This window comes from Equus asinus, chromosome 28, assembly GCF_041296235.1.
Source record: "Equus asinus isolate D_3611 breed Donkey chromosome 28, EquAss-T2T_v2, whole genome shotgun sequence".
Lineage (NCBI taxonomy): Eukaryota > Metazoa > Chordata > Mammalia > Perissodactyla > Equidae > Equus > Equus asinus.
Window position 1 is genome coordinate 24,782,623 of NC_091817.1, and position 24,906 is coordinate 24,807,528.

General features: G+C 54.2%; 1 protein-coding gene across 5 annotated transcripts in view; it reads right to left on the reverse strand.

Moving 5' to 3' along the window:
• The window catches only part of KIFC3 (kinesin family member C3), a 64,874-nt gene extending 40,694 nt beyond the window's left edge, over nt 1–24,180 (reverse strand). For 2 of the 5 annotated variants that reach the window (XM_070500415.1, XM_070500417.1), the window contains exon 1: nt 23,848–24,179. In XM_070500415.1, the coding sequence (XP_070356516.1) occupies nt 23,848–24,078 (231 nt within the window). In that variant the 5' untranslated portion in view covers nt 24,079–24,179. Of the gene's footprint in view, nt 1–23,847 lie in introns of all 5 variants that reach the window. The other 3 variants (XM_070500416.1, XM_070500419.1, XM_070500420.1) reach the window with 3 other exon arrangements.
• Nucleotides 24,181–24,906: the final 726 nt, after the last annotated feature.

Consider the following 24,906-nt stretch of genomic DNA (forward strand, 5'->3'; position numbering starts at 1 on the left):
GCGTCACACCCGTAGCCCAGCATCGGTCGGCGTTCCGCAAAAATTGGCCGCGGTTACAGCAGGAGGCAGAGAGTGGATATAATTTTCTACTCTGCCTTTTCTTAAATCACATAATAAGCATTTTCCAAGTTACTTTTTCCTACTAAGGTCTGCTCTTTTGTAAACTGCATCCCATACTGTGGATGAAGCCAGATCCCATTTAGCATTGGGGTCGCAGTATCTGGGGCACACCCAGTGCTCAGTCAAAATGACCGAAAAGAATAATTATTTTAAATGGTTGCATAGTATTCCACTAAATGGCTGTACCCTGACTGTGCTGACCATTCCACTGGGGTCAGATATGTGAGCAGCTCCCATTTTTTCACTTTTATAAACAGCATCACTGTCAACATCTCTCCACGTGCAGCCTTTTCATTCCCCGGGGTGGGAGGAGAGACGGGCCATGAATTTCATCAAATCTGAATAGAGTCTGAGCATTTCGTTTACACTTTCTAAACATGTTGCCAGATTGCCATCAGAAGGGTTGTACCAAATTTACACTTTACACTGTCATTGGCAGCATTTCTGACGAGAACTACTTCTCGCTCTAATTTACAGTTTTTCTCTTGGATCTGGAATTCTCGCCCCGGCTGATTCCCCCGGGAGGCACGGAGCACATAAAAAGAGATCTGTGTGATGGATGTCAAGAATGGGGAGTGTCTGGTTTGTTCGTCGGTGTTTCTGTCTGCTGGGCTGGGCTGGGCTGGGCTGGGCGGCGCTGAGCGCACTGAGTCAGCGTCCCACCCCCTCCGCCTGCTCTTCAGCCCCCAGACACCTTCCCAGGTGGGTTCTGGAACAGCCCACAACGCTGGAAGGTTCTGTTCAGTTGGCCATTAGCATTCCTAAGTTTATCTCTGCTCTGACACCAGCCTGGCACTTCATTCTGGCTTCCTGTAATAAGTCACTCAGCCACTCCTGGAAAGCGAATCCCTCAAGAGGCTCTGGCGTCTACAGTCAACTTTGCATTCTTTGGGGGATGGGGGTGTGCAGAGGCAGCAGCCGGTAAGGGAAGCCGTGTGTCCCCAGGGAACCGCAGCCATGGCTCCTGACCACCCTGCCAGCCTCCCAGCACTGCCAGCCTCACTCACCCAGGCTCTGCAGCAGCACCCCCCACCCCGGCCTCCCCCCCACCTGCTGGTCCTCCTCTTCTGGGGGTGGCCCTTGTTTGCAAACAGCCACAGGAAGTTTTGACGCTGCTGATTAACCAGACTCCCACGGCTCTGGGTTCTTAGTCATCCCGACAAGTCTCAACCTTCCGCCCGCCCTGCCGACATCACCGGCTTCCAGGTGACGGGAAAGAAATGACTGCGAGCTCGGTAGTTTCGGTGGTAGATCCATCTGTCATCTTCGGGAGCGGAGTGGGAAGAACTTCCACCCATCCCAAACAACCGGGATGTACAGGGCCGGGAATGCCGCAGTGGGAATTTAGTCTGATTTGATTTAACTTGCTTCTGCCGAGGGCCGGCTATTGCTAAGCACTGGAACAAACTCTTTACGTCCAGGACTGCCTCCGATTTCATGTAATCCTCACGACGTGTGCAGTAGACGTTATAATTCCCACTCCACAGGTGGAGTGACTCAGGTCCTATGTTATAAGAACAGCTAGGGGGAGGCCCATGAGTGACAAGGGGCCGCTGTGGGAAGGCGGCTTGGAGCACTGGAAAAGGGGGTGCTCCAGGCCAGGGCCTGTGTCCCCAGCACTGTGTGACCTTGGGCAAATTTCTTCCCCTCTCTGGGTCTCATGTCCCTCCCTGGGTAAGTGAGGAGTGTGGGCTGGCGACCTTTCCAGCGCTAAAGCCAAGAGGGAGGGAGTGAGCAAGATGGAAGGAATGACTGTAATCCTGAGATTCGCTTGCTCTGGGCCTGGTTCAGGGGAGGAGTAATTCCGTCTTTGTACCTGGCGCTCTGGCTTCACTTACAGCCGCTTCACGCTTCACGAATGAATGCCAGCAGAAGAAAGGAGATTGGGGGGGGTGGTGCCCTGGTGGGAAGTGTTACCCTGGAGTGGGGGGAGGGACCGCTAATGGGGTTTCTCCTTGGAGTGACGAAATGTTCTAAAATTAGATTATGGGATGGTTGCACAATTCTGTAAATATACCAAAAACCATTGAATTGCACACTTTAAATGGATCGCTTTATGATGTGTTCATTATATCTCAATAAAGCTGTTTAGGAGAGAAAGGAAGAAGGGCAGGAGGGAGGGAGACCTGCCTAGAGGCTGGGCCAGAGCACCCTCTGAGATCTGGCTCCTGGGAGTGGGCCCTCAGCACCAGCCCCTCCCCAGCGGTCCCCCGTCCAGGCACCCTCACTCCAGAGCCTGGGACAGGTATGTGTGAAGATACCCAAGTGGCAAGGGACAGCTCCAGATTCCGACCAGAAGTGATGGGAGCCCCTGACCTCCTCGGAGGCCTAAGGAACCGTGAATCAAAGAGCAGGTGAGGGATGGAGGAATGGGGGGAGGGGCGGGGATGGCAGGAAGATGGACAGAGGCCAAGGCAGGGTCAAAGCAGGTCAAGGAGGAGACTCAGAGAATCAAGGCAAGGGGTTGCTGAGATGCGGAGGCCCTGGAAACACTGGCCGGGGTGCTCTCGGTGGCCTGGAAACATCTTGGCATTCCAGGAAGGGTGCATTAGGAGCAGCCACTGCTCCTGAGGGGCCCCCACAAACTCGTACAGCCGTGTTCTGTTTGACACCAGTGGGGTCGCAGATGGATGCAGCCATCCCAGAGGCAACGTCAGCCCAGACTTGACCCCCAGCAGGTGCACAGGTGCAGGGGACCCAAAATGAGGGCAAAATTGGCCAATCAGAGGCAGGAGCTCATTCCACTCCTGCCGTGAGGGCAACTTCTGCTGAAAGAGGAGCATCCCAGAGGGTCTCGGAGGCACAGCTTCTGTGTCTGAATCTCCAAAGGCAGACCAGCCGGAAAGCACCTCTTCCCGGCAAACCTCCCGTCCAGGCGGCCCATCCTCCTTACGCCTGCCTCCTCGGGCAAACAGCCGCAGATGCCTGGGCCCTAGGGGAACAAGGAAGCCACATCTTGGGGACCATAACCACTTCTGAGAGCCCCAGCCTGGGCCAGACCCATGTGCCTGGTAGATAGACCCCCCACCCTCCACCGGCTGAGGGCTCCTGCCTCCTTCCTCCCACTGTGGGGTGCACGTGCTGCCATTGGCCCGCTCTGTAGATCCGACCCCAGGCCGGCCGGCTCCAGAGTTCAGGTCTCGAGCCACTGTGCCATCCTGCCTCTCGAGGGTACAGTCGGTGGGGTCCTCGTCACCCTGTGTCAGTCTCGGTGTGCACTCAAGGCTCTTTACCATCTGCCTGCAGACAAGCTGCCCAGCCTTCTCTCCCACTGACCCCCCCAAGGTCCCTGCTTTCTGTTCCTTGAATTTACCTTGTGTCCACGCCTCCCTGCTTTTGCAATGCAGTTGCCTCCATGATGACAGCCCCTTCCCCTTGGGAGGTCCAATGGAAATATCACCTACTCCGTGGGGCCTTCCTGACACTACCCGGCCAGAACTGCCCCGAGGACCACCACCGTTCCCTTAGCTCACTCAGTACAGTGGATCGCAGCTTGTGGGGGACCTGTCAGTCTCCTCTGTAAGACTTGAGCTCCCTGATTCAGGCTCCCATGCTGCGTGACCTTGGGTAGGGCACTTAACCTCTCTGAGCCTCAATGCCTTCATAAATGCGAGCCCCAATAGTAATAGTTACTATTATTATGGATATTATTTATTAAGAATTTACTATGTGCCTGGCAATATGTGCTAAGTGTTTTATGTGCCAGATCCCATTTAATCCTTACAGCACGCTAGGAGGTGGACTTTATTATTACCCCATGTTACAGATGAAGAAACTGTCACTATTGTTAGAACTGTCACCGTTATGATTACTGTGATTCTTTCTTCTGCCACAAAGCCTAGCTTGCAGCAGATGCTCAAATCCTGTTTGTTCAATTCAAGTGTGGATGAAAACGGGAGGGGACCTGGGTAGGAAAACAGTTCCAGAAACAGCCCTGCACCTGCTCCGGAATGCCCAGGCCCAGCCCCAGCCTGACTGGGACGGTACCATCTTTGGAGCCTGACGCTGGCAGACAGGAGGCTGGGGCCTGGGTGGCCTGCTTCCGCTTCTCCAGTCAGCCCTACCTTTACACACAGCACCGTCTGCCCAAACCAGCCCTGAATGCCCAGAGCCCACGCAGACAGGCCTCCGGGTTGGAAGGTGCCCAGCCTCCAGGGTTCCCGGGTGGCTGACCCGGGGCAGAATTTGCACACATCTGTGGCCAGAACAGCTTCAGGGCGGGTTTTGCCAATTCAGGCCACAGGTCCAGATGCCACATGTCTCCGTGCTCCAAACTCAACCGACCGGTGTTTTCTTAGACCCCCCAGCCCCCCGACTTCAAACATTTCCCAGAAGCCTCAGGGCTGCTTGCAAGGTGCTGCACCTACCACCCCCACTGGCTGAGCCAGGACCACATCAGCAACCGGCCTGCCTGTCCGACCAGGACGTCCTTCAAGACCAGTGGCGATCACAGAGCCCCCCTCACCAGAGAGGCTGGGGGCCCCCGAAATGAGTGACGTTGGAAACAGAGGCTAGGAAAGCAGCAGTGAGCACGCTCCTGCGGGAGGAAGGGCTGTCTGCACGGCCACCGGGGCCGCCCGCGGCGAGGCTGCCCAGGGTCCCAGGGTCCCGGGGTCCCGGGATCCCGGGGTCCTGCGAACGCCCCGGCCCCGCGCCTATCCCGGCTCCCCGCGGCCCGCGGGCGGTGCTCGTGCGCCTGGATCGCGCCTGCGTGCGCCGTGAGCTCGGCCCGGCCTGTCTGTCTGTCCGCACGATGGGCTCGGCCGGCCACCCCGGCGTCTATGTCTTGAACGTCAGCCGCCGTGGTCAGGAGTCTGTTCCTTTCCCCCCTACCCCCCAAGGCCTGCTCCGTCCTGAGGTGGATCAGTGGACACGAACTGGGAAGGGTGTGGTCACCCCCCAGCCATGTGACCTGCCACTCCTAGTCGCCCAGCAAAGGTGCCCCGCGTGGTGGGCAGAGGCCAGGGAGGGCCCTCCACCTCCCATAGCTCCTCAGGTCCTCCAGATGGCCCCCTTACAGCTGAGAAAACTGAGGCCCTGAAGGATGAAGTGGGCAGTCCAAGAAAGTGCCAGAACCAGACGTCCTGAGGCCACTTCTCTCCACTGCCCGCTCTTCCCTGAAACCCAAACCATCACACTCTTTGCCCCAAACCCAGAAGCCCTGACAGGCCCCGGAGGAAGATGGGAAAGGGAGTCGGCTCTGTCCTGGAGAGTCTGAAGGGTCCCAGAGGCCTGTCCCTCCCCACCTTGCTTCTGCAGAGGCCTCCGAGGACCCGCCTGGGTGGCTGACAGGCTGGGTGGGAGGCAGGGGTTCTGCCTGCCACAGGGGAGCCTTGGAACTGCCCGTGGCAGTGGCAGCTGATGTAGGCCGCGAGTCACAGAACCACAGCGCTGTGCAACGACCTGGCGGCCCGAGCGTCAGAGGAATGTTGTTGTCAGACAGGTTCAGAGGCGGCTGGGCTGACCAGGCGGCTCCCGGGAGGCCGCCAGCACCCTTCCCCACGACAAAGGCTCGTAAAGATGCGCCCCCAAGCCTCGACATAACCCCCCGGAGCTTCAGGGAAGTCAGCCACCCCACCCAGGCAGGGGCTCCCGGAGACCATGGCCCAGGGAAGCCACCCCACCCTCACTGCCAGCAAGGCCTGAGGCCAGGGCTGCTGGTCTCCCCCAACCACGTCTGCAGCCGTCACAGCCGCCCTTGACCCGGGGCTGAAGACAGCGATGAGAATGACAACAATGATACACTGCTTGCTCCACACCCAGGACCACACCGGGTGCCCTCTCTGGATTATCCCACGCGTTAGTCTCCTGTGGCCGCTGTAACCGATTGCCACAGCCTGGGCGGTGTACACAACAGAAACGTCTCCTCTCAGGGTTCTGGAGACTAGAGGTCCAGCGCCCAGGTGTCGGCAGAGCCACGCGCCCTCCGAAGGCCTGAGGGGGGAATCCGTCCTCGCCTCTCCCAGCCCTTGGTGGTCCCTAGCAATCCTTGGCACTTCTTGGCTTGTAGATGGATTACCCCAATCTCTGTCTCTGTCTCCCCGTGGGGTTCTCTCTGTGTCTGTGTCTCTGTCCAGATTTCCCTCTTCTTATAAGGACATTGGTCATATGGGATTAGGGAACACTCCAGTCCTGTACGACCACATCTGACCTTGATTACACGTACAAAGACCCTATTTCCAAGTAAGATTACATTCACAGGTTCCAAATGAACATGATTTTGTGGGAGACACTAGCCAACCCAGTGTATCACATGTAATCCCCCCGAAACCCTGATACTACTCTTAGCCTCATCTTACAGATAACAAAACTGAGGCTTGGAGAGGTTAACAACTTGCCTGAGGTCACACAGCTTGGACCGGAACCCATTCTCTCTGATTCTGGAACCCACACTACGTTGTCCTAGACATCATCCTCATTGCCATCTCCTCACAGGGGCCCAGCGGTTCAACATTTGCAAAGCTTCTCTTGGCCATCATCACATTTTCTTCTGGCCACCACAACCTCAAGGGGCCCAGCTTGCGGTTTACACAGGAAACAGGCACTGTGAAGGTCACACAGCTGAGTGGCAGGGCTTTTGACCCCAGGTCCAGCACACTCTACTATGTAGACTCCAAACGGGGGTCTAAGGGGAACATTCTCAGGCTTTGCCAAGTCAGTGGAGGCAACACGCCCAGCACGCTCAATGGCCTTGCCGTGTTTACTGATAACACCCACTTCAGCCACACTGCCAAGCTCATAAAAGGTATGGTAAATCTGTGGCTTAAATTCTCCTCCTCAGGTTTCAGCCCCTCGTCCCCGACTGTTCTCGGCCGGCAGCAAGGCCAGCTGTTTGAGCAGCTGCGAAGCAGAGAAAACAAGGGCCAGAATCCACGGAGCCCTCACAGCTCAGCTGAGCTACGGGGCCCGGGCGGCAGCCAGCGATGCGGTGGGCCCGTTCCCCCAGCGGCTCCTGGCCAAGAAGGGGCGAGCTGCAGACTCAGCCCAGTGTGGCCTGTGCCGGGCACGGTCCAGCATTTTCTCTTAATCCACACAGGCGCCCCACGATGCAGGTGCTATTGGTGCCCTGACTTTTCCAGAGGAAGAAACTGGGGCTCAGAGGACGGTCACTCTGCTGGCGAGTGTCCAAGCCAGGGCTTGGTCCCAGGTCTGCCTGAGTCCAGGGCCCCAGTCTTGGTCTCTGCAGGGAGGGCGGAGGCCGCGAGAGTGGCTGCTGTGGCGGGAACACCATGGACCATGAGAGGGTCACCGGGGGATTTGAGAGAAGGAGGACAGACCTGAGGACCAGGAGACTGGGGCAAGCCCGTGCCCTCGGGAGCCATGTGAGCCAAGGGGAGAACACGACTTGGCACAGGCAGGAGGGCGGGAGCCGGGGGGCCTCCAGTCTGACCCTCCACCGCAGCCGGAGGGCTCCCAAAATGTAAAGGAGACAACACCACCTTCCGACTCCAGAAGCCCAGTGGCTTCCCAGGGAGCTTACGACACAATCCGACTGTTCCCACGGTCAGCACGGCCTTGCAGGGCTGGCCCCGATGACCTGCCCCATCTCAGCCCAGCTCCAGCCACACAGGCTTCCTTCTTGTTCCCAAACATGCCACTGGGCCTTTGTACTTGCTGTTCCCTCTGCCTGGAACGCCATTCCCCAAACTCTGTGCCTTCTGGCTCCTCATCCTTAGATCGCAGCTCAGCTGTCGCCTCCTTGGAGTGGCCTTCCCTGGCCACCAGTCCAGCCTCGGTGCCCCCCACTTCTTCTATGGGCAGTCCCCCTGTTTCTTTCCTTCCTGGCACTTGCAGCAACCTGCCATGGCCCCATTTATTTATTGTTTGCTCCTTAATCATCTTTCTCCCACGAAGGCAGGACTTTGACTTGTTCCCTGCAGACCCCAGCCCCTAGCACGGTACCTCGCACGCAGTAGGTACTCGGACGGTATCTGTTGAATGACTAAATGAACGAATTCAATAGAAATATGGAGTCACACGTGGGTCACCCAGAGAAAGACGCGGAGCAGGCTGGGCCAGCAGTCATGATGTGGTGAGAGGGCACGGCCGAGTGGAGGCTGCTGGGGTGTCCTGGGAGAGGAGAGGGGCGCGGGCGGCACGAGGGGCCACCTGGCCACAGACGAGGGCAGAAACGGGCAGAAAGGAGGCTGCTTTCTCAAGAGCAGTCAGACGAGACCTCGTGGCCCACCAGCAGGTGGAAGAGACTATGGAGACGCAAGTAAGAGCTTAAAGGTTACTTGTCAGGGTGACAGCGAAAGGTAGGCCCAAGGCATCCTGTGCCCTTTCTTTCCTTCATTCATGGGTATCGAACACCTACTATGTGCAATGAGTGAGGGAGCTGTTCCGGAGAGGGCAGAGGCAGGCATGGGGACAGGGTAAAGGAGGTGGGGGCTGCCGGGGCTTCAAAGCCTCGAGCCAGGAGGACTTCCTGGAGGAGGGTGACCAGACCCTCTGAGAGGATGCTCTGCCTCACTCTGTGGCTCTGGGCAGGGGCAGAGGCAGGCAGGAGAGCCGGGTGACCCTTTGTGGCTTCAGTGACAGCCACAGCCACAGAGACCAAACCAGGGAGGATTCCTAAGTCCACATCCTGCTCCAACCCACAACAGGGACTCCAAGTGGGAGGTAGCGGTTTTTAGACTCAAAGGTGAACTTTCCCCACAATCTTCTACAGCCGTTTGCTCGCCGCTCACCGTCTCTCCAAGCCTCTGAGGATAATTGCGCCCTCGTTTGCGGGCCTGGGGAAAGTACAAAGGTAGCCTTCTTATCTCTATAGGCTGTGGGGATGGCTGGGGACCTTGACAACAATTTGCTGACCTCAGAGTTCCAGAAGTTAAAAGAAACAACACCTGCAAATAAAACACGAGAAAACTCCCCCGGGACACACGGCCCAGTGGTTAGGAGTGTGGGCTCAGGGGTTGAATTCCGAGCCTACTTCTTCCTGGCTGAACAACCTCAGGCCAGCCCCTTGACCTCGCTGAGCCTGCTGCCTCGTGTGCAAAATGGGGTAATCATATCACCTGTCCGTCAGAGGGTGTCGAAGAGACGAACGAGATAACGTACGGGGAGAGCCTGGTACACAGTCGGTGCTCAATACATGGTAGCACTTATTAGGGCCAGTGGTATGCCAGGCACTACTGGAGGGTCCTTCATTCTACAAAATAAGCAGCCTGTCCTGTTCAACAATGTCAATGACATGAAATCCAAAGAAAAGCTCAGGAACTGTTGCAGATGGGGACTAACGAGACCTGGCACTCTTGGGGGACCTAGGGGGAGGGTATCTGGGGATTCTTTGTATTATTCTTGCAACTTTTCTGTAAAGTCTGTAATTGTGAAAGGAACAAAAAAAAAAGAAATGCGGAGTCCTTGCCCTTGAAGGGATTTAGAGTCCTGGCATGTCCCTCTGCCCGGGGATAGCATGTCCCCCTGGTGGCAGGCTTCCAGGGAGGGTGACCAGCTGTGCAGGTTTGCCCCAGAGTGTCCCAGTTTTAGCCCTGAGAGTCTCATGTCCTGGGAGAGTCCTCAGTGCTGGGCATGGGGTGGTGGTCACCCTGCCCACAAGCGCCCCTTGTGGATGGTGCTGTGGGAGCGTGGTGCACCTCTGGGTGTCCCGTGAGGACCCAGGTCCCTCCCCCAGCAGGGACCCTGAGGCTGCGTCTGCGGCCAAGGGCAGGGTTCCTGTGAGCGGGCAGAACGCAAGCTGACATCTCATCCCCCACAACAGGAGCCAGGCCAGAGACTCACGGGCAAAATAAAGTGTCCACTTCCGAGAACAAGATCTCAAAGCGGGCAGGTGACCCTTTGTCTGGACCACTCCTGCGGCCCCGCGAGAGGAATGAAGCAGAGGGCGTGCCAGCCCCACCCCTTGGCACTTCTGACCAGGCCCTCACCGGCCTCAGGCAAATAGTTAACCTGCATCTGCAGCCGACTCAGCTCTCACCGAGACCATAGCCCAGCGGGTGAAGATGGATGGATGTCAGCAGCTGGGGCTCTGGCCAGTCAACAGGGCGCTTCATGGCCAAGGAATGTGGCCCGCAGCCCAGCTCACCCCAGCCCAGCCTGTCTGGTGGGTCGACGGCTGCCAGGGCTGGCCTGTGGGAAATCCCAGACTGCACTGCCACCCGGATGACCTCCTGGGGACTTCCCTCCTGAGTGAGGCGGGGCACTGTCAGTCCTCCTGCGTCACTGTTCAGTTCCTCCCTTCTGTCCCTCCCCGACGGATGCCAAACGTCTGTGTTACAGCCCCCAGCCTGAAGGGCTGTGAGGAGGGTAAACGGGGTTTGCCCGCGAGCTTTGAGCTCCATCCATGAAAGCCCAGACGTCGTGATCGTGGCGAGGATAAGAGCTTGCACGCGGCCGGCTGTTAAACACCGCGCGTGAGGACGCCACTCCACTTCATTCCCTCTGAGTCAGGCTTGACCTCAGCCACCTTCTTGATTTACAGGAGTGGCAGCTGCCCACCCGAATTAGCCGCCCCTCGGTCGGCCTCAGCTGGCCGGCCCCAGGCCTCTCTCTGCTTAGGTTCTTTTGAAAGCCAAGGCCGCATGTTGCCCGTGGGGCTGTTTTCTTGTTTGACTGTTTTTACACCACACAAGTTCAAACCATACAAACTCTGGTGCCAATCACGTCTCCCCTCCCCCTGACCTCCGTCCTCCCACCCACCTCCTCTGAGACAGCCGTTTCCCCCAGTGGCTGGCGAATCCTCCTGGAGATAACCCCCAGACACAAGCTCACGGTGGAGAACGTCCCGTCCCCCAACGTCGCTGGCTGGATGCACATACTGTTCTGACTGCGTGCCCTCCACGCCACACGCCCAGCCCCGCCCCCCGCGGTCCTGTGCCTTCCGAAGGGTGAGGGGACCCACCGATTTCACCAGTCTCTGTTGATGAATGATTGAGTTATTTCGAGTCTTTTGCAACCACAAACAATGCTTCCGGGAGTGGCCTTGTACCTAGATCTTTGCTCTCGCTGACGGGTAGGCGTAGGTTTTCCTAGAGGGAAATTGTTAGCATTATCGTGCTTAAATTTGGAGTAGGAATCCATGACCCCTTTGAGAGTCTAATGAAAAATTAGAACCCCGTCTCCAGAAAAAACCTGTGCGATTGTTTGGCATTCAGTTCTGGAGGCAGGCTCACAGAGCCCACATTCAGAAGTCGGTACGGGAGGAAAGAACGTGTGTAAGCAGATCGTAGCCAGCCGTCCCTCCCATGTGCGTGCGTGTGTGTGTGCGCGTGTGTATCTGTGTGTGTGTTTTGATTCAGTCATTACACAGGAAGCAACCAGCTGTTCTGCTGACGGTCACAGAGACGGCCAGCAGAGTCCAGTTCAGATTCCAGAAGTCAGACTCTTTATCAGCTCTGTGCATCCGGGTACCTACCTCCCACAGGCGTCATGTTCCTTGACCTCAGATCCCCAGATCGTGGCTGCTGAGCAGGAGTGTGGGCCAGGCTGCTGCTCGCCGTGGTGTGCCCGCCGAGGCGCCAGGGCCCTGGGGCCTGCAGCTGCCGCCTCCTGGGGCCGTGAAACCAGACCCCGCCAGGAAGGCCCCAGCGCTGACACTCAGTCAGTGTTAATATTTTATGCCGCAGCCAATAAGGACTCGGGGTAACAGAAGTCTTCGGGGAAGCAGGATACAGGGAGCACAGCCTCCATCGTCTCTCCTTCGGGGTCCCCATCAGACTAAAGGGTCCCACAGGAGGAAAGCCAGAAGGAATCCGAGCTGCCGGCAGCCTGTGGCTGGTGGGAGCCTGGGGTCAGCGGCTCTGGGTCTGACTTCAGTGCCCGTGGAGGCAGGAGCTTCCCCTGGGCTGTGGTCACAGGCCCCATCTTGGTGTCCAGCTGGCTCGAAGTCCAAGGGCACTGCCCACAGAGAAGGCATGGCAGGAGCTGAAGCCAGAGGGCAAAGGGGCCTGGCGGCCCGAGCTCCCGGCAGGGCTGTTTGCACAAACCTGGAGCAGAGTCAGGGCCCCATGCCTGGCACAGCGGAGACTCTGGACACCTGCTCTCCCTTCGCTTCCTTCCCCCTTTCCCTCTGATCCTGGAGCCCAAACTCTCTCCAGAGCCTCATGCTGCCTGTAGGACGCCTCATGGGGAGGTTCAGGCCCACAGCCTCCCTGGTAACACGGCCGTTTTCTAAGGCTCAGGAGAAGTCATCCGCTTGGGTCTTAGCAACCCCAAGGTCACGGACAGACAGAAAGTTCCCTGGGCTCCCTGAGCTGCAGCCTTGCAGCAGGTGGAGAGGAAGGAACTGAGAACTCCCACTTCCGGAGCCCCATATAAGTTCTAGAAGGTTCCATCCTGAAAGCTAAAGCCACTTTGCTATCTATGGCTTGTGTCCTGAGGAAAAAACACCTGACGTCTACTGAGCACTCGCTGGATAGCCGGTAGCAAGGTGAGCGTTTCAGCTGTGTTCACTATTTACTCCTCCGAACAACCCCTTGAGGTAAATTCTAGGATTATTCCATCCAGATTTGCAGCCCAGGCAGCCCAGCTTTGCCTGTGGGCCCCTCAGGGCTTTTCCTGAGAAGCTTCCTGAAGGAGAACGGAGGAGGAAGCAGCTGTCTGATCCTCGTGCTCCTCGTTGCCTTCACTCCGTGATGGAGCCCCCCGTGTGCCTGTCACTGAGCAAGAGCTTCACCCGTGTCATCATGTCACCTTTGCAATTGCTCCGTGACGTCAGAGGTGTGCTTAGGTCCTTTCCCCCCGGTGAGAAAGCCGACGGGAGCCAGCTGCCCAGCAACTCGGGGGTAGAGCGGGGACCCAGCCCAGGCTGTGCCACCTTGAAAGGCCAGGCCCTCGCCGGGCACTGCCCACGACAGCCCAGTGCAGACGTGGCCACGAGGACGTGGAACTGGCAGCGGAAAGGCCAAGGAGGCAATGTGGCAGCAGGAGGGAGTTTTGTAGCAAAGACTTGCCATGTCCTCACCAAGGAGATCTGCTTGTAATTGTCTCCCCGAGGGGCACCCCTGAAGAGACAGCTGGGGTGGGCCCGGGGCTCTGGGCTGGGGTCTGAGCCTGGGTTCTCATCCCGGCTCTTCCCCGATGGATCCAGTCTCTTCACGGGCCGGGCGGAGGGCAGGCTCCCCGGACTCGCCCAGCGCTGATGCTTGTGATGCAGGAGCGGGCCGCAGGCCGACAGCGTAAACCCGCACCCTCAGGGGCCTGTCGATACCCCAGGGCAGGCACTGGACCCCTACAGCAGGCCACTCGCTCCCCAGCAAAGGGCTGTGACAGCAGCGCCTCCACTGAGCACGAGCGATGCCAGGCGCCATGGCCTGCCTCTACGCGAGCCCCTTGCTGTGGATTAAAGCAGACGCTGTCGCTGCGCCCATTTGACAGATGAGAAAACCGAGGCTCGGGAAAGTGAAACAACTTGCTCAAGGTCGCCACAAACTCAGTAAGCACAAGGCCAACTTATCTAGTAGGGGCGCCGTGTCCAGGATCTACAGGACTTTGAGGGACACAAAGTGAAGTGAAAATGTTTTCATTTCACTTAAAATCAGAAGGAAAATAATACATTTTCAGGGAGAAGAAAATGTTTAATATATAACATGAATATATTCATCTCCACACCAATGCAGCAGTAAAACATGGCTTTGGATCTTTCTTTTTAATGGAGAAAAGGGCCCACAAAGGCAAAAGCGTGTAGGGCTCATGAAAGTCATCATGCCACCCTGAGCAAGCAGGACCTGAACCCAGAGCTGTTCCCCTCGGAAGTGCAGGGCAGTCAAAGGAGCACCGGGGCAATGGCGGGAGCTGGCTGTGCACCTGTCCCTGGGAGAGTGACAAACAGAGCAGCCACTGGGCCGTGGACACTTGCCCCGCTGGCCACAGTCCCTGGTGGGCAGGCTGCCCGGGCTCAACTCCTAGCCTTCCAAGAAGCCGCTGGAGCAGAGGAGCCACGTTTCAGGGGCCGAGTCTTTCAGAGGGAGAGGGTGAGGACCAAGGCCTGCCCTGCGCTGGAGGAAGCAGGAGAGGAATGACAAAGATCATCCGAAAGGACTGTCCGGCTTTTCTTCCCCACCTGAAAGAAACAATGGATGGCCTCAACCCACCATGCAAATTCTGTCTTCGAAAGTCCAGGTGTAGCCCCGGTGGACAGGCAGCCCTGGCTTTAGAGTCATTCAGACCTGGGCTCTGGTCCCCAGTCTGCCACTTAGTTTGCTGTGTGACCTTGAGAAAGTTACTTTACCTCTCTGACTCTGTTTTCCCTTCTGGAAAGTGGGAATAATGGCAACCCTCTCTCTGCCCCAATATGGTTGTAATGAGAATGGGTGGAAATAAAATGTTTTCTGAATTGGAAAGCAGTTGCAACTAGTAAAACTTAGAATATTCATTTGGAGAAGCCACTAAAGCCACCATAACTGAGGCTGCACTGTGAGGTCAGCCTCCTTTTCCCTCCAAGGCTTTGAGGGGACAATTTAGACAGGAGGTCGTGACTTTACTAAGGAAAGGGAGCGTCGCCTCCAATTAAGGCGTCGCTGGAGTCAGAAATTCACGAGCTGTGACTTACGCCAGACTTGAGCCTTGCAAACCCGGGATTACACAACCTCAGGCAGAAATCGTGAAATTGGAACAGAGGCCTGAGTAATGAGCAGGGCTCCTTCCAGGTGCGCAGCGCTCTCGCCCAGCAGGTGAGCCTGTCTGACACTGAGGCTCAGTGCTGTAGTTAGAGCCACATCTGCTCACACCACGGAGGCCGGACCCCGCTAACCCAACAAAGAGTTCCTCGTATTCCCAGAGCGCTTGGCAGCGGGCACCCCCAGCCCCCCTTCCCTACTTCGTGCACCCCTGGCTCAGGGCTTCTCAGACTGCACGGTGCACACGAATCACCTGGCATGTTGTTAAAATGCAGCTTAAGACTCATTGGGGCTTGCGATTCTGCATCTCTGACAAACTCGTGGGTGGTGCCGACGCTGTTGGCGAGAACGAGGACCTAGGGTTTCCTCTGGTCCCACTGACGCCGGGGCTGCCCTTCACCAGGTAGACCAGGCGCCCTGAGCAGTTTGCGCTCCAGAGCTTGGGTTTCAGGGAACCAGCACTACGATAAACTAGATCCTCATGATTTCATTTTTTGGGGGGGAAGGGTGAGATGGGGTACAAAACGAATTAAATGTAAACATTTGTGGCAGGATCATTTACCGAAAGGTTCATCTTTTCCCCCAGCATACCCAGTCCCCCTCCTCACACACACATCCTTTTCAGGCAGGTGGCAAGACCCTTTGGTGCTGTCTTGCCATGAAGATTTTAAAATTACAGCTAATTGCGGTAGTCGGCTTTCCTTTTAAAAACAGAAGTCTCTGGATAAAGCCGGTCCTCTCCTGTCACCCTTTCCCCTGACTCCCCGTCTTACGATTCACCTGCTTCTGCTTATGGGAAAGTATTTATAAGACGGATTTTTGCTGGATCATCTTGGAGTGGCTCTTCTTTTCTGTTATAAAAAGATAAGCCCAGGGGCCCGGGATGAGGGAGTGGACGGCGGTTCGTCCTTCCTGTCTTATGCAAGAGGTGGCGGCAGCAGGAATACTGACGGCGTCGAAAGGAAGCTTGGGGGCCCTCGGCCTCTGCATCAACTCCATCAGGACCACCTCCCCGAATTCCTCAACATAGACGGTTTAGCCATAGCTCTCTGGGGAGGCAGGTTCGAGCACCCTAGGGAATTCCCTCCAATGGGGACAAGCCCAACACAGGCCAGCAGGGCTGTGCACCGCCAGGCAGAGCTGGACCTCAAAGAGGAGCCCAGGCCCCTCACCCCAGGCACACTCTGCTGAAAGCAGCCCCCGTGGACCCCCCCAGGACCCAGAGGCCGGAACCCCCATGGTTTCACCATCAGAGACCAGGACATCGAAGTACAGAGCCTCTACCTCAGCCTCTGGGTGAGTTCCCCATTCTGGTGGTATCTGGGAGGAGCAGGGGCCCCCAAATTATTGAAGAAGAATTGATGGCCACTCCTCTCCAAGGAAGCTTGGGGACAGAACTAGAGAGCATTAGTAGCAATTGTTAAAGTGGTGTCATCCCCACTGCATATACTTAGTTTAATGATATTCGACGTTTAGGAAAGTGTTTTTCCCATTTTACTTTTATTTATGTTATTTACTTGTTCATTTATTTGAGGAAGACAGGCCCTGAGCTAACATCCGTGCCCATCTTCCTCTACTTTATATGTGGGACGCCTGCCACAGCATGGCTTGATGAGCAGTGCTTCGCCACCGGGCCAGCCCCCTCCATTTTACTTTTACAGTAATTCATGTATAGTAGGTTGGGAACACATTATCAAATAAATTGATAAAAAATTGCTGAAGTTTTCCGTCTGTTAAAATCATCTCGGTGCTGTTTTTTAGTGGAGCCCTCCTGTCTCAACTTTTCTGGGCCCAGGAAACATCAGTGTATCCCTGAGCAAACTGTGCTCCCTGACATTTTTTAAACACTAAAAAATGTATATATTGCAAAGGTTATACACATTATACAATTCCTTTGTTATTCAGTAAAATTGTTTTGATTTTTTTTTTTAAAGTGCTAACATTCTGAAATCTCTGTGAAATAGAAACACCTTTAGACGCCCTCTAGAACGGGGGCTACACTCTGGCGTCTCTCCACCGTGCCCCGCTCTGCAGAAATAGTGACTTATTAGCAGGGCTCAGGCCTTTGCCGTCACTGCCGCCCAGGGTTCTTCCCCCGGGAAGCAGACGGAGGAAACAGGGAGAGACCTAACTCTGATGGCAAAGCTCAGGAGGTTAAAAAAAGCAAGCAAAAAAAAGCCTCCTTCTTTAGCTGTCCTCTTTGCCCAGACTGAGCGGACCCCTGCAGGGCCCCTCCGCCCTGGGAGTAGGAACAGAGGAGGAGTCCCTCTTGTGTTCCAGGCACAAAGTCACGGGAGAAATGCTGCCTCTTCCCCCGAGGCCCTTCAACCTCAGTCATAGGTGATTTCATCATCGGATGGTTTTGGCAACAGAAAAAAGACTTCTTTTAAAAACAAAACAGGGGCTAACCCTGTGGTGAGCAGTTAAGTTCGCATGTTCTGCTTCGGCCCCCCGGGGTTCGCTGGTTTGGATCCTGGGCGCAGACCTAGGCACACTTGTCAAGCCGTGCTGTGGCAGGCGTCCCACGTATGAAATAGAGGAAGATGGGCACGGATGTTAGCTCAGGGCCACTCTTCCTCAGCAAAAAGAGGAGGGTTGGCAGCAGATGTTAGCTCAGAGCTAATCTTCCTCAAAAAAAAAAATTAATAAAATCAAAATCAAATCAGTTCATTTATCAACAGGGAAGAAAAATGAATGTTTATGGCATCCTAGCCTGCTCTGAAAGATGAAGCTAGAACACACTCCAAAAAGCGGCAAAGATGTGTACGGAAAGTTAAAGCAGGTACCTTCCAGCTGTGACAATCGGACAGTCCAATTTTCCTTTGTGGCTCTCTCGAAGTGACCAACATGATATAATAAGAACTATCACCTATTGGGTCCTTACTACAGGCCAGCATTTTCTATGGTGCTTCATTAAATGATCAGAACAGCCTGACGAGGTCGCACTGCTCTGTCAGCCCCGTTTCATAGACTAACAGAGGGATTAAGGGACTAACTCTGACACGGGGGCTAACTTGCTTTAACTATAATCAGTTAGTTGCCTGTTTGCAAAAGCAGTTAGACAATGCGTTACTGAAGCCCACCCTAGAGATAAGAGCTCTGACGCTTGGGTCACCAAGGTAACAGGTGCTCAAGCTTTTCAGGACTGAGAGTGGACCCCTTGTTCAGTTCAGGCCAGCTGAGACCACTAACTCATCAACTGGGCCCACGAGGATGACCGATAAGTGACCTCCTGACGTCAGGAGCTAAGAACTCCACCCTTAGATTGTGCCAATGCTACCATTTTGTGAACCTGCATCCTATGAAAAGCCATGAAGCTTGACTACGCTTGCGAAGATCATCCGTCACCTCACTTCGTCTCACTTCCAGTCACCTATTCCCACACTCAGACCACCCTGCCCCTTTATCCCATAAATAGCCCTAATCCTATTTCTCAGGGAGGTGGATGTGAGACTGGTTCTCCCGTCTCCTCGCTTGACTGCCTTGTGAACAAACCCTCTCTCTGCTGCAAATTCGTCATCTCTGGGATTGGCATAATTGCGCTGCAGGCAAAATGAACCTGGTTTGGGAACAACTCAAAGTTTCGTAGCTAATAAAACTCCATTGCAACCCAGGCTCCTGTCTCCATGCTCTTGCTCCTCACCCAAGCCACACCAGACTCCAGAAGGAAACCCAGCCACGACCGTGCGCAGGTCACTCCTCCTCAGGGAATGCAAAGATTGTGGGCATTTTCTTGTCGGTCTTTATCCGACTCCCCTGGTGGGGCTAAGAGCATTATCTTCTCTTGATAAAGAGCTTAAACCTCTGGCTCAAGAAGTTGGAGAGCTCATGCAAGGTCAAGAAGGGAATTACTGGCAGAGTCTTTCTAATCTCAAGCTGAAAATTCCCTGTATCTCATTGAACTACCTGCAAAAGGCACAGAAAGAACACAAAAGTGCACCCTCTTGCTCCAAAAGCATTCTCCTGGCTTTCACCTCAGCCCACTAAAGACGCATCATTGGCTCCGTTAGTCTTTACAAACCAGCGTGTGTGTGTGCGTGTGTGTTTTGAAAGGGTGACAGAGTTGGGGAAGGAGGCAATAACTGACGAATTCAATCAACTCAGTAGGAAAATAATGATGGCAACACTGAAGCTGTAGCGGCAAACAGGAGATCGGGTTGCCATGGCAACCATGTAATTGACATTTTCATTTCCCCGGCATTTGTTCAGGGCAGGTGTGGGCAGACATGCGTCCCCGGGGATGTGCGAGGATGAGGGTGCGCCCATTTTCTGCCATCAGTGTTCATAATTGAGGGGCTGGTGTGGCCCCCAGATAAGGCCCTTGAAACTGGGATCTTTGACAGCGCACAGAGAGCCCTGTGTCTCCGAGCATCCACACCAGGGAGAGCATTGCTGCCGTGTCAGGAGATGGAGGCGATGATATTCCTGAACTTCCTCATTGCATGGTTGGGAAGCTGAGGCTCAGGCGAGGGTCACGCAGAGTGGCCATGGTGAGCCCAGCTCAGACCCAGGTCCCCTAACCCCTGGTGGCTCTTCCACGCCGGCTTGCTGAACCAGAGTCAAGCAGCAGAGGTTGGGGGAAAAAATGAGATGAGGAGGCAGGACAGCACAGCTTCAGTCCATCCACAGAGCAGGGCCATCTTTTACCTTTTCAAGGAGCAGTCATTTCTGCACCAAACCGCGCATTGCCAGCAAATCTGCCGCCAGAGAACAAAGAACAGAGAAATGGGGGGGGGGGGCAGCATCCCCAAGCTCAGCAATGGGAGATGGAATTAAACTCGGATTTACCTGCAAGAGCAGCTGATGTTTTAGCTACAAACCTCCTTGCAAGCAGACTCTGAGATTCACAATTCATGCGCCCTGTGAGCTGCACAGCAGTCCTCCGGGCAGCCCTGGCTGGGTGCTCACAGCCTCGACGCACATGGAATAACAAACACAACCCGGGAGTTCCCGACACAGCCACCTGGTTACAACCCTGCCCGGCTCGTCACAGCGATTTCTCTCAAAGGCGAGGCTTCCTGCGCATCTGTTACCAAGTGTAGCGGACTGCATTCAGAACGCACAGCTCCGCGTGGGAAAATATGAGCTGTCAGCAAACCATTTTCGTGGGGGCAGGAAAATCTTTAGGCGGAAAATATCGCTTTTGTGACTTTCCCGTGAGGAAAGGACGGGCTGAAATTCCTATGGTGCGGCAGCTTCCATTCTCCAAAAACCAAATGCTTTCAAGAAGCCCGTCAAGGATAGACTGTAGCGTAGCTTTGCTTAATCCACATCTTCCCAGGTTTTGCATTGTCATCTTTGCTTCCAGAACCACTCCTGTGTCTTAGAGTTACCACAAATCTCATCATAGAAAGATCTGTCACGTCTGTGGGTGTGAAAACCAAACAAAACGCACTGCCATGTGCAGATGCCTGAAGGTCTTGGTGGAAGGCAACTGGGTTGAAATGGCCTCTGGGAAATGTGGGGGAGGCCTGCATAGTGCCCTTCGGAGGCAAAACTCAGAGGTCCTCTTTCTAAAAACCGAGAATGGCATTCTGGGAAATACCCCTTATTTGGGGTGGTATCCCTCTCCCAAAATATTAAAGATTATTTGTAATTATCTCTTTAACTGAAAGGAAAAAAATAATCCTATAAATTGGAGACCTCCTCCATTGTCATTCTCTTCATTTTATTTAAAATTCCATTGAAATTTATTTTAAAGCACTTCCTGTGACTTCAAAGTGCAGGCATTTTGGCTAACATTATTATTTGATGCTTTGTACTTGAATGTAATCAAAGTGTCGCACATTTATCCCAATTTACTCAGATTCAGGTTTTGGATTTTTTTTTTTCTGAATTTCAAATTCCATGATACGTGAGCAACTCCTATTTGTCAAACTGACAGTTTCTCCACTATTTTAAGCACTTTCCTTTTCATCACCATCTTTTTCTGTTGACAACGCCGCCATTCTTAGCTGTCGCCTAGACCCCTCAAGTTGACTCCTCCAGCTGGCCCGGCCCCTCCCGACCTCATCCCCCCCAGTCTCAGCAAATGATCGCAGTTGCTCATGTCCAAAACACAGAGCGAGTCCTCTCACTCCTCAAACCCACACTCCAGCCGTCAGCAAGGCCAGCGGGCCCTACGTGTGAGACGATGTCAAACTGGACCGCCTCCCACCCCTCTTGTCCTGTGAACCGGAGGCGACTCACTTTAACTATGCTCAGTGAGTTGTCTGCAAAATTAGTTAGATAACACATCACTGAAACCCACCTTACAGATAACAGCTCTGACGCTTGGCTCACCATGGCAACGGGCGCTTAAGTTGTTTTTCAGGAATTGAGAGTGGACTCAGATCTAGGTTTGGATTTTTTTTCCTGAATCTCAAATCCCACGATACGTGAGCACCTCCTGTTGTGGCTGACTCCTTCTCCAGTTCAGGCCAGTTAAGACCACTGACTCATCAAGTGGGCCTGCGTGAACGCCTGATAGGTGACCCTTTGACATCAAGGGGCTGAAAACTCCACCCTCACGTCATGCTAAGGCCGCCATTTTGTGAACATGCGTGCTAGGAAGAGCCGTGAAGCTTGACTATGCTTGCGCAGATCATCTGCTACCTCACTTCTCCTCACCTCCAATCATCTATTCCCACTTCAGACCACCCGGCCCCCCTATTCCATAAATATCCCTAGTCCCCATTTTCAGGGAGGCAGATTGAGGCTTGTTTTCCTGTCTCCTCGCTTGGCTGCCTTTCTCTGCTGCAAACTCACGGTCTCAGTGATTGGCATACTGTGCGGCAGGCAAAACCAGCCTGCTCTGGTAACACCAGAGAGCCTCGGAGGCCACCTCACCAGGCTCCCTATGTCCCACAGTCCCTCCCCCACGGGCAGCCAGAAAGTCCTTGTGAAAGCGTGACCTACAACATGTCACTTTATTCAGTTTTGCATTCAACAAATATTTGCCCACTTACTCTGGGCCAGCACTTTCTAGACCTTGCAGGACCTTGCATTCTCCCCTGGGAAAGGACAATCAACAAAATTAAAGAGTGAAATGTAGACTGTGTTAGAAGATAAGAAGAGCTGGGGGGGAAGATAACTCAGGGAAGGAGGACATGGAGGGCGGTGAGAGGGACCGAATTCATGTCATCCCTTTAAATAGGGGCCTGCAATTGTAGGTAGGGTGGCCAGGGAAGACCCCACTGAAAGGGGCATTTGAGACCTGTAGGACGTGGAGTATGAGTCATACAATACCTGGGAGAAGAGTCACAACCCTCCAGTGACTGCCCATCACATGAAAATGAAACCCAGATTCCCTACCGTCCCGTCAGGTCCCACAGGATCTGTCCCGTCAGCCCCTCTAAGGCACTTTGCCCTCTGGTCTCCAGCCACACGGGCCTCTCTGGGGGTCTGTCACCACGCCAGGCTCTTTCCCATCTCAGGGTCTTTGCTCTGGGTGTTCCCCTGTCTGGGCCATCCCATTCACCCCTCCGCAGACACACACCTCTACGAAAGGATTTCAATCGAAAAAGGAACTGGAGGATATAAAATGGAGAATCCCACGCATGCGCCCTCAGAAGACCAGAACCTGAGAATTGTGACTGATTTCATACAAATGCCTGACTTCCAAAACGCCCAGACTCGTACCTAACCAATGAACATCCACCAAGGATCTCTCCCCATCCCGAAGCCGATGGACTTACTGCTTGGACTCTGGCTGGACTTCTCCCTCTTTGTGCTCCTTGCCCATAAATACGGCCCACCCCAAACCCTCGACAGACTCACCTGTGGCTGCCTACAGCAAGCATTTCCCAAAGGGCAATTCCTCTGCTATTCCCAAAGAAACTCAACTTCTGGTAATTCGAGCTTGCCTGTTTACTTCTTTGTTTAGGTTGACCCCCCTGCCCCCCATTCCCCATTCTCCTTTTCTCAAGACTGGCTCCTGCCTATTCTCAGAGAGGCTTTCCCTGACCGCCCCCAGCCTCCCATCACCCGCCTTTTTTCTGTGTTCTCATCACGGCTCTTACCGCCGTGTGAAATTATCTTGTTTTCTGTCTGCCTCCCCTACCGGGAATGCAAGTTCCAGAGAAAGAAGGTGTTGGCCTGTTCACAGCCTGGAATGGGGCCTGGTACAGGGCACACATTCAATACATATTTATTGAGTGAAGAAATCAATCAGTCAAATCGAGCCAGATAAGGAACTTGTAAATAATTAATGCGGTCCAGGGCTGCAAGTCTGGAATCACTCAGAAACCAATCAACGCCCCTCTCAGGCTCTGCCATTTTATCAACAATAAGAACAACAACGATAGCAAGAAGAACAATCCAATAATAATTCAATAATTCCATTTCATCACTCAATTCAATGAAACAGTTCAACAATACTAACAACGTGGGCATTTACTCAATTCCCGGGCATTTGCTATCTCTTTTCATCCTCATGACCCAGTGAGAGATGGTCCGTTATTCTCATTTTAATAGGTCCAAAAGCTGAGCTGTAGGCCATGTTTTGTGATTTGCCCAAAATCACACAGCCAGTGTGGGGCAGAGGCAGGATCCTAGCACAGGCCACACGATTGTATTCAGATTCCTCTAAATCAATATCAGGGAGCGCCTAGTGTGTGCGAGGAACTGCGTAGGAAAGGATTTCAAAGACAGATTATCTCACAGACAAATTGGGAAGTTTCAGATAAAAAGATTTCTGGTTGGTTCTGGACTACTGGACAGAGCTCCAACCACAGCAGAGTCAGAATGTCAACGTAAACCACCATTCACTGAGCGCTACTGCCAACAAGGCCCCGGGCTACTTTATAGGCATGACCTCATTACTGTGTGTTATCACCTCCCCCTTTACAAGTGAGGAAACTGAGGCATGGAGCGATCAAATGACTTGCTCCAGCTCCCATGGCCAGGAAGCGATGGAGCTGGAAGCCGAACTCAGCCCTGGCTACGGAGATCTTCATCACTGGAAAAAGCTGGTACTGTCTGGTTTAGATCAGTTAGCAGGAGCTCCTGAGAGGATGGAAGATATTGGAAATGCCGAAATATGGCAACCTTCAGACACGTTCACACAATCAAGGAAAACACCCACGCTCCATCCTGGAGAAGGTTCTTTGCTCTATCTAAAGGCAATTTAAACCCCTCGGCAAGGTCTGGTAGTGGTGCCTCTGCTCCTTACCTGTAAGTCACGGTCCGTTGTCTCTGAGACCAGGATGCTTCCTGGGGAGGGAGCTTGGAGTTTGGCAAGAACAGCTCCGTTGGAGGTGCCAGGGCCAGGCCAGTGCCAGCCGTGACAGCCAGGGGCCTCCTCCTGGCCTGTGCTGGGATCTCTCTCCCACTCTCCCCTCCGTCCCCTCCACAGGGCCCAGCTGCTCCAGCTCAGCCGCATCAGGGCTGGGACCACAAACATGACAGCCGTGGCCCAGCTCGTGCTGTCAGACTGTGGGAGCAAAATCTTCCAACTGGAGCCTGCGATCGCCTGTGCCCTGGAATTTTCTGCTTGGTTCACCAATTCCTAGCCAGACCAGCAGTGGCTTTGGTTTTGAACAAGGCAGGCATTCAGTTGTTAGTCCAGCAATTAAAGGCTGTCCTTCAGCTTCCAGGGGATGACTCAGGTCACAAGCAAGGGTCTTGAAATGTCCTCTGAGCTTTCTAGCTGGCGTGTCTCCTCTGTGGTCCACACAGTCTTGAGAAGAATTAGAATTGTTATAGCAGGGGAGGGAAAATAAAGTAAATTAGGCTCCTGGCATTCAAGGTCCCAAATTGAACCTTGATTTTCATCCCCCCGAAAATCCTCCTTCCCCTCTCAGCCTTTCCATCGCAGCTAATAACAGCTGCGTCCTTCCTGACTCCAGTGGAAACTGCGGGCATCTTGGTCTCTTCCTCTCTCTCACACCCACATCCTATCAGTTACAACTCCTGTCCACTCGACCTTCAGATATTGTCCAGAATCTGCCCGCCTCCGCGGCTCCCACCGACTCTGCCTGGACGCCTGCAATAGGGTCAGCTGGCCTCCCAGCTCCAGCCCTTGACCCACTACCATCATTTCTCAACTCAGCAGCCAGAGCGATCCTCTTAAAATCAGAGTCAAATGGGCACGAACTTCCGGTTATAAAATAAGTGAGTCCTGGGGGATGTGATGGACAGCATGGTGACCACAGATAACAATACTGTATTGCATATTTGAAGTTCCTAAGAGAATAGATCTTAACAGTTCTCATCACAAGAAAAACATTGG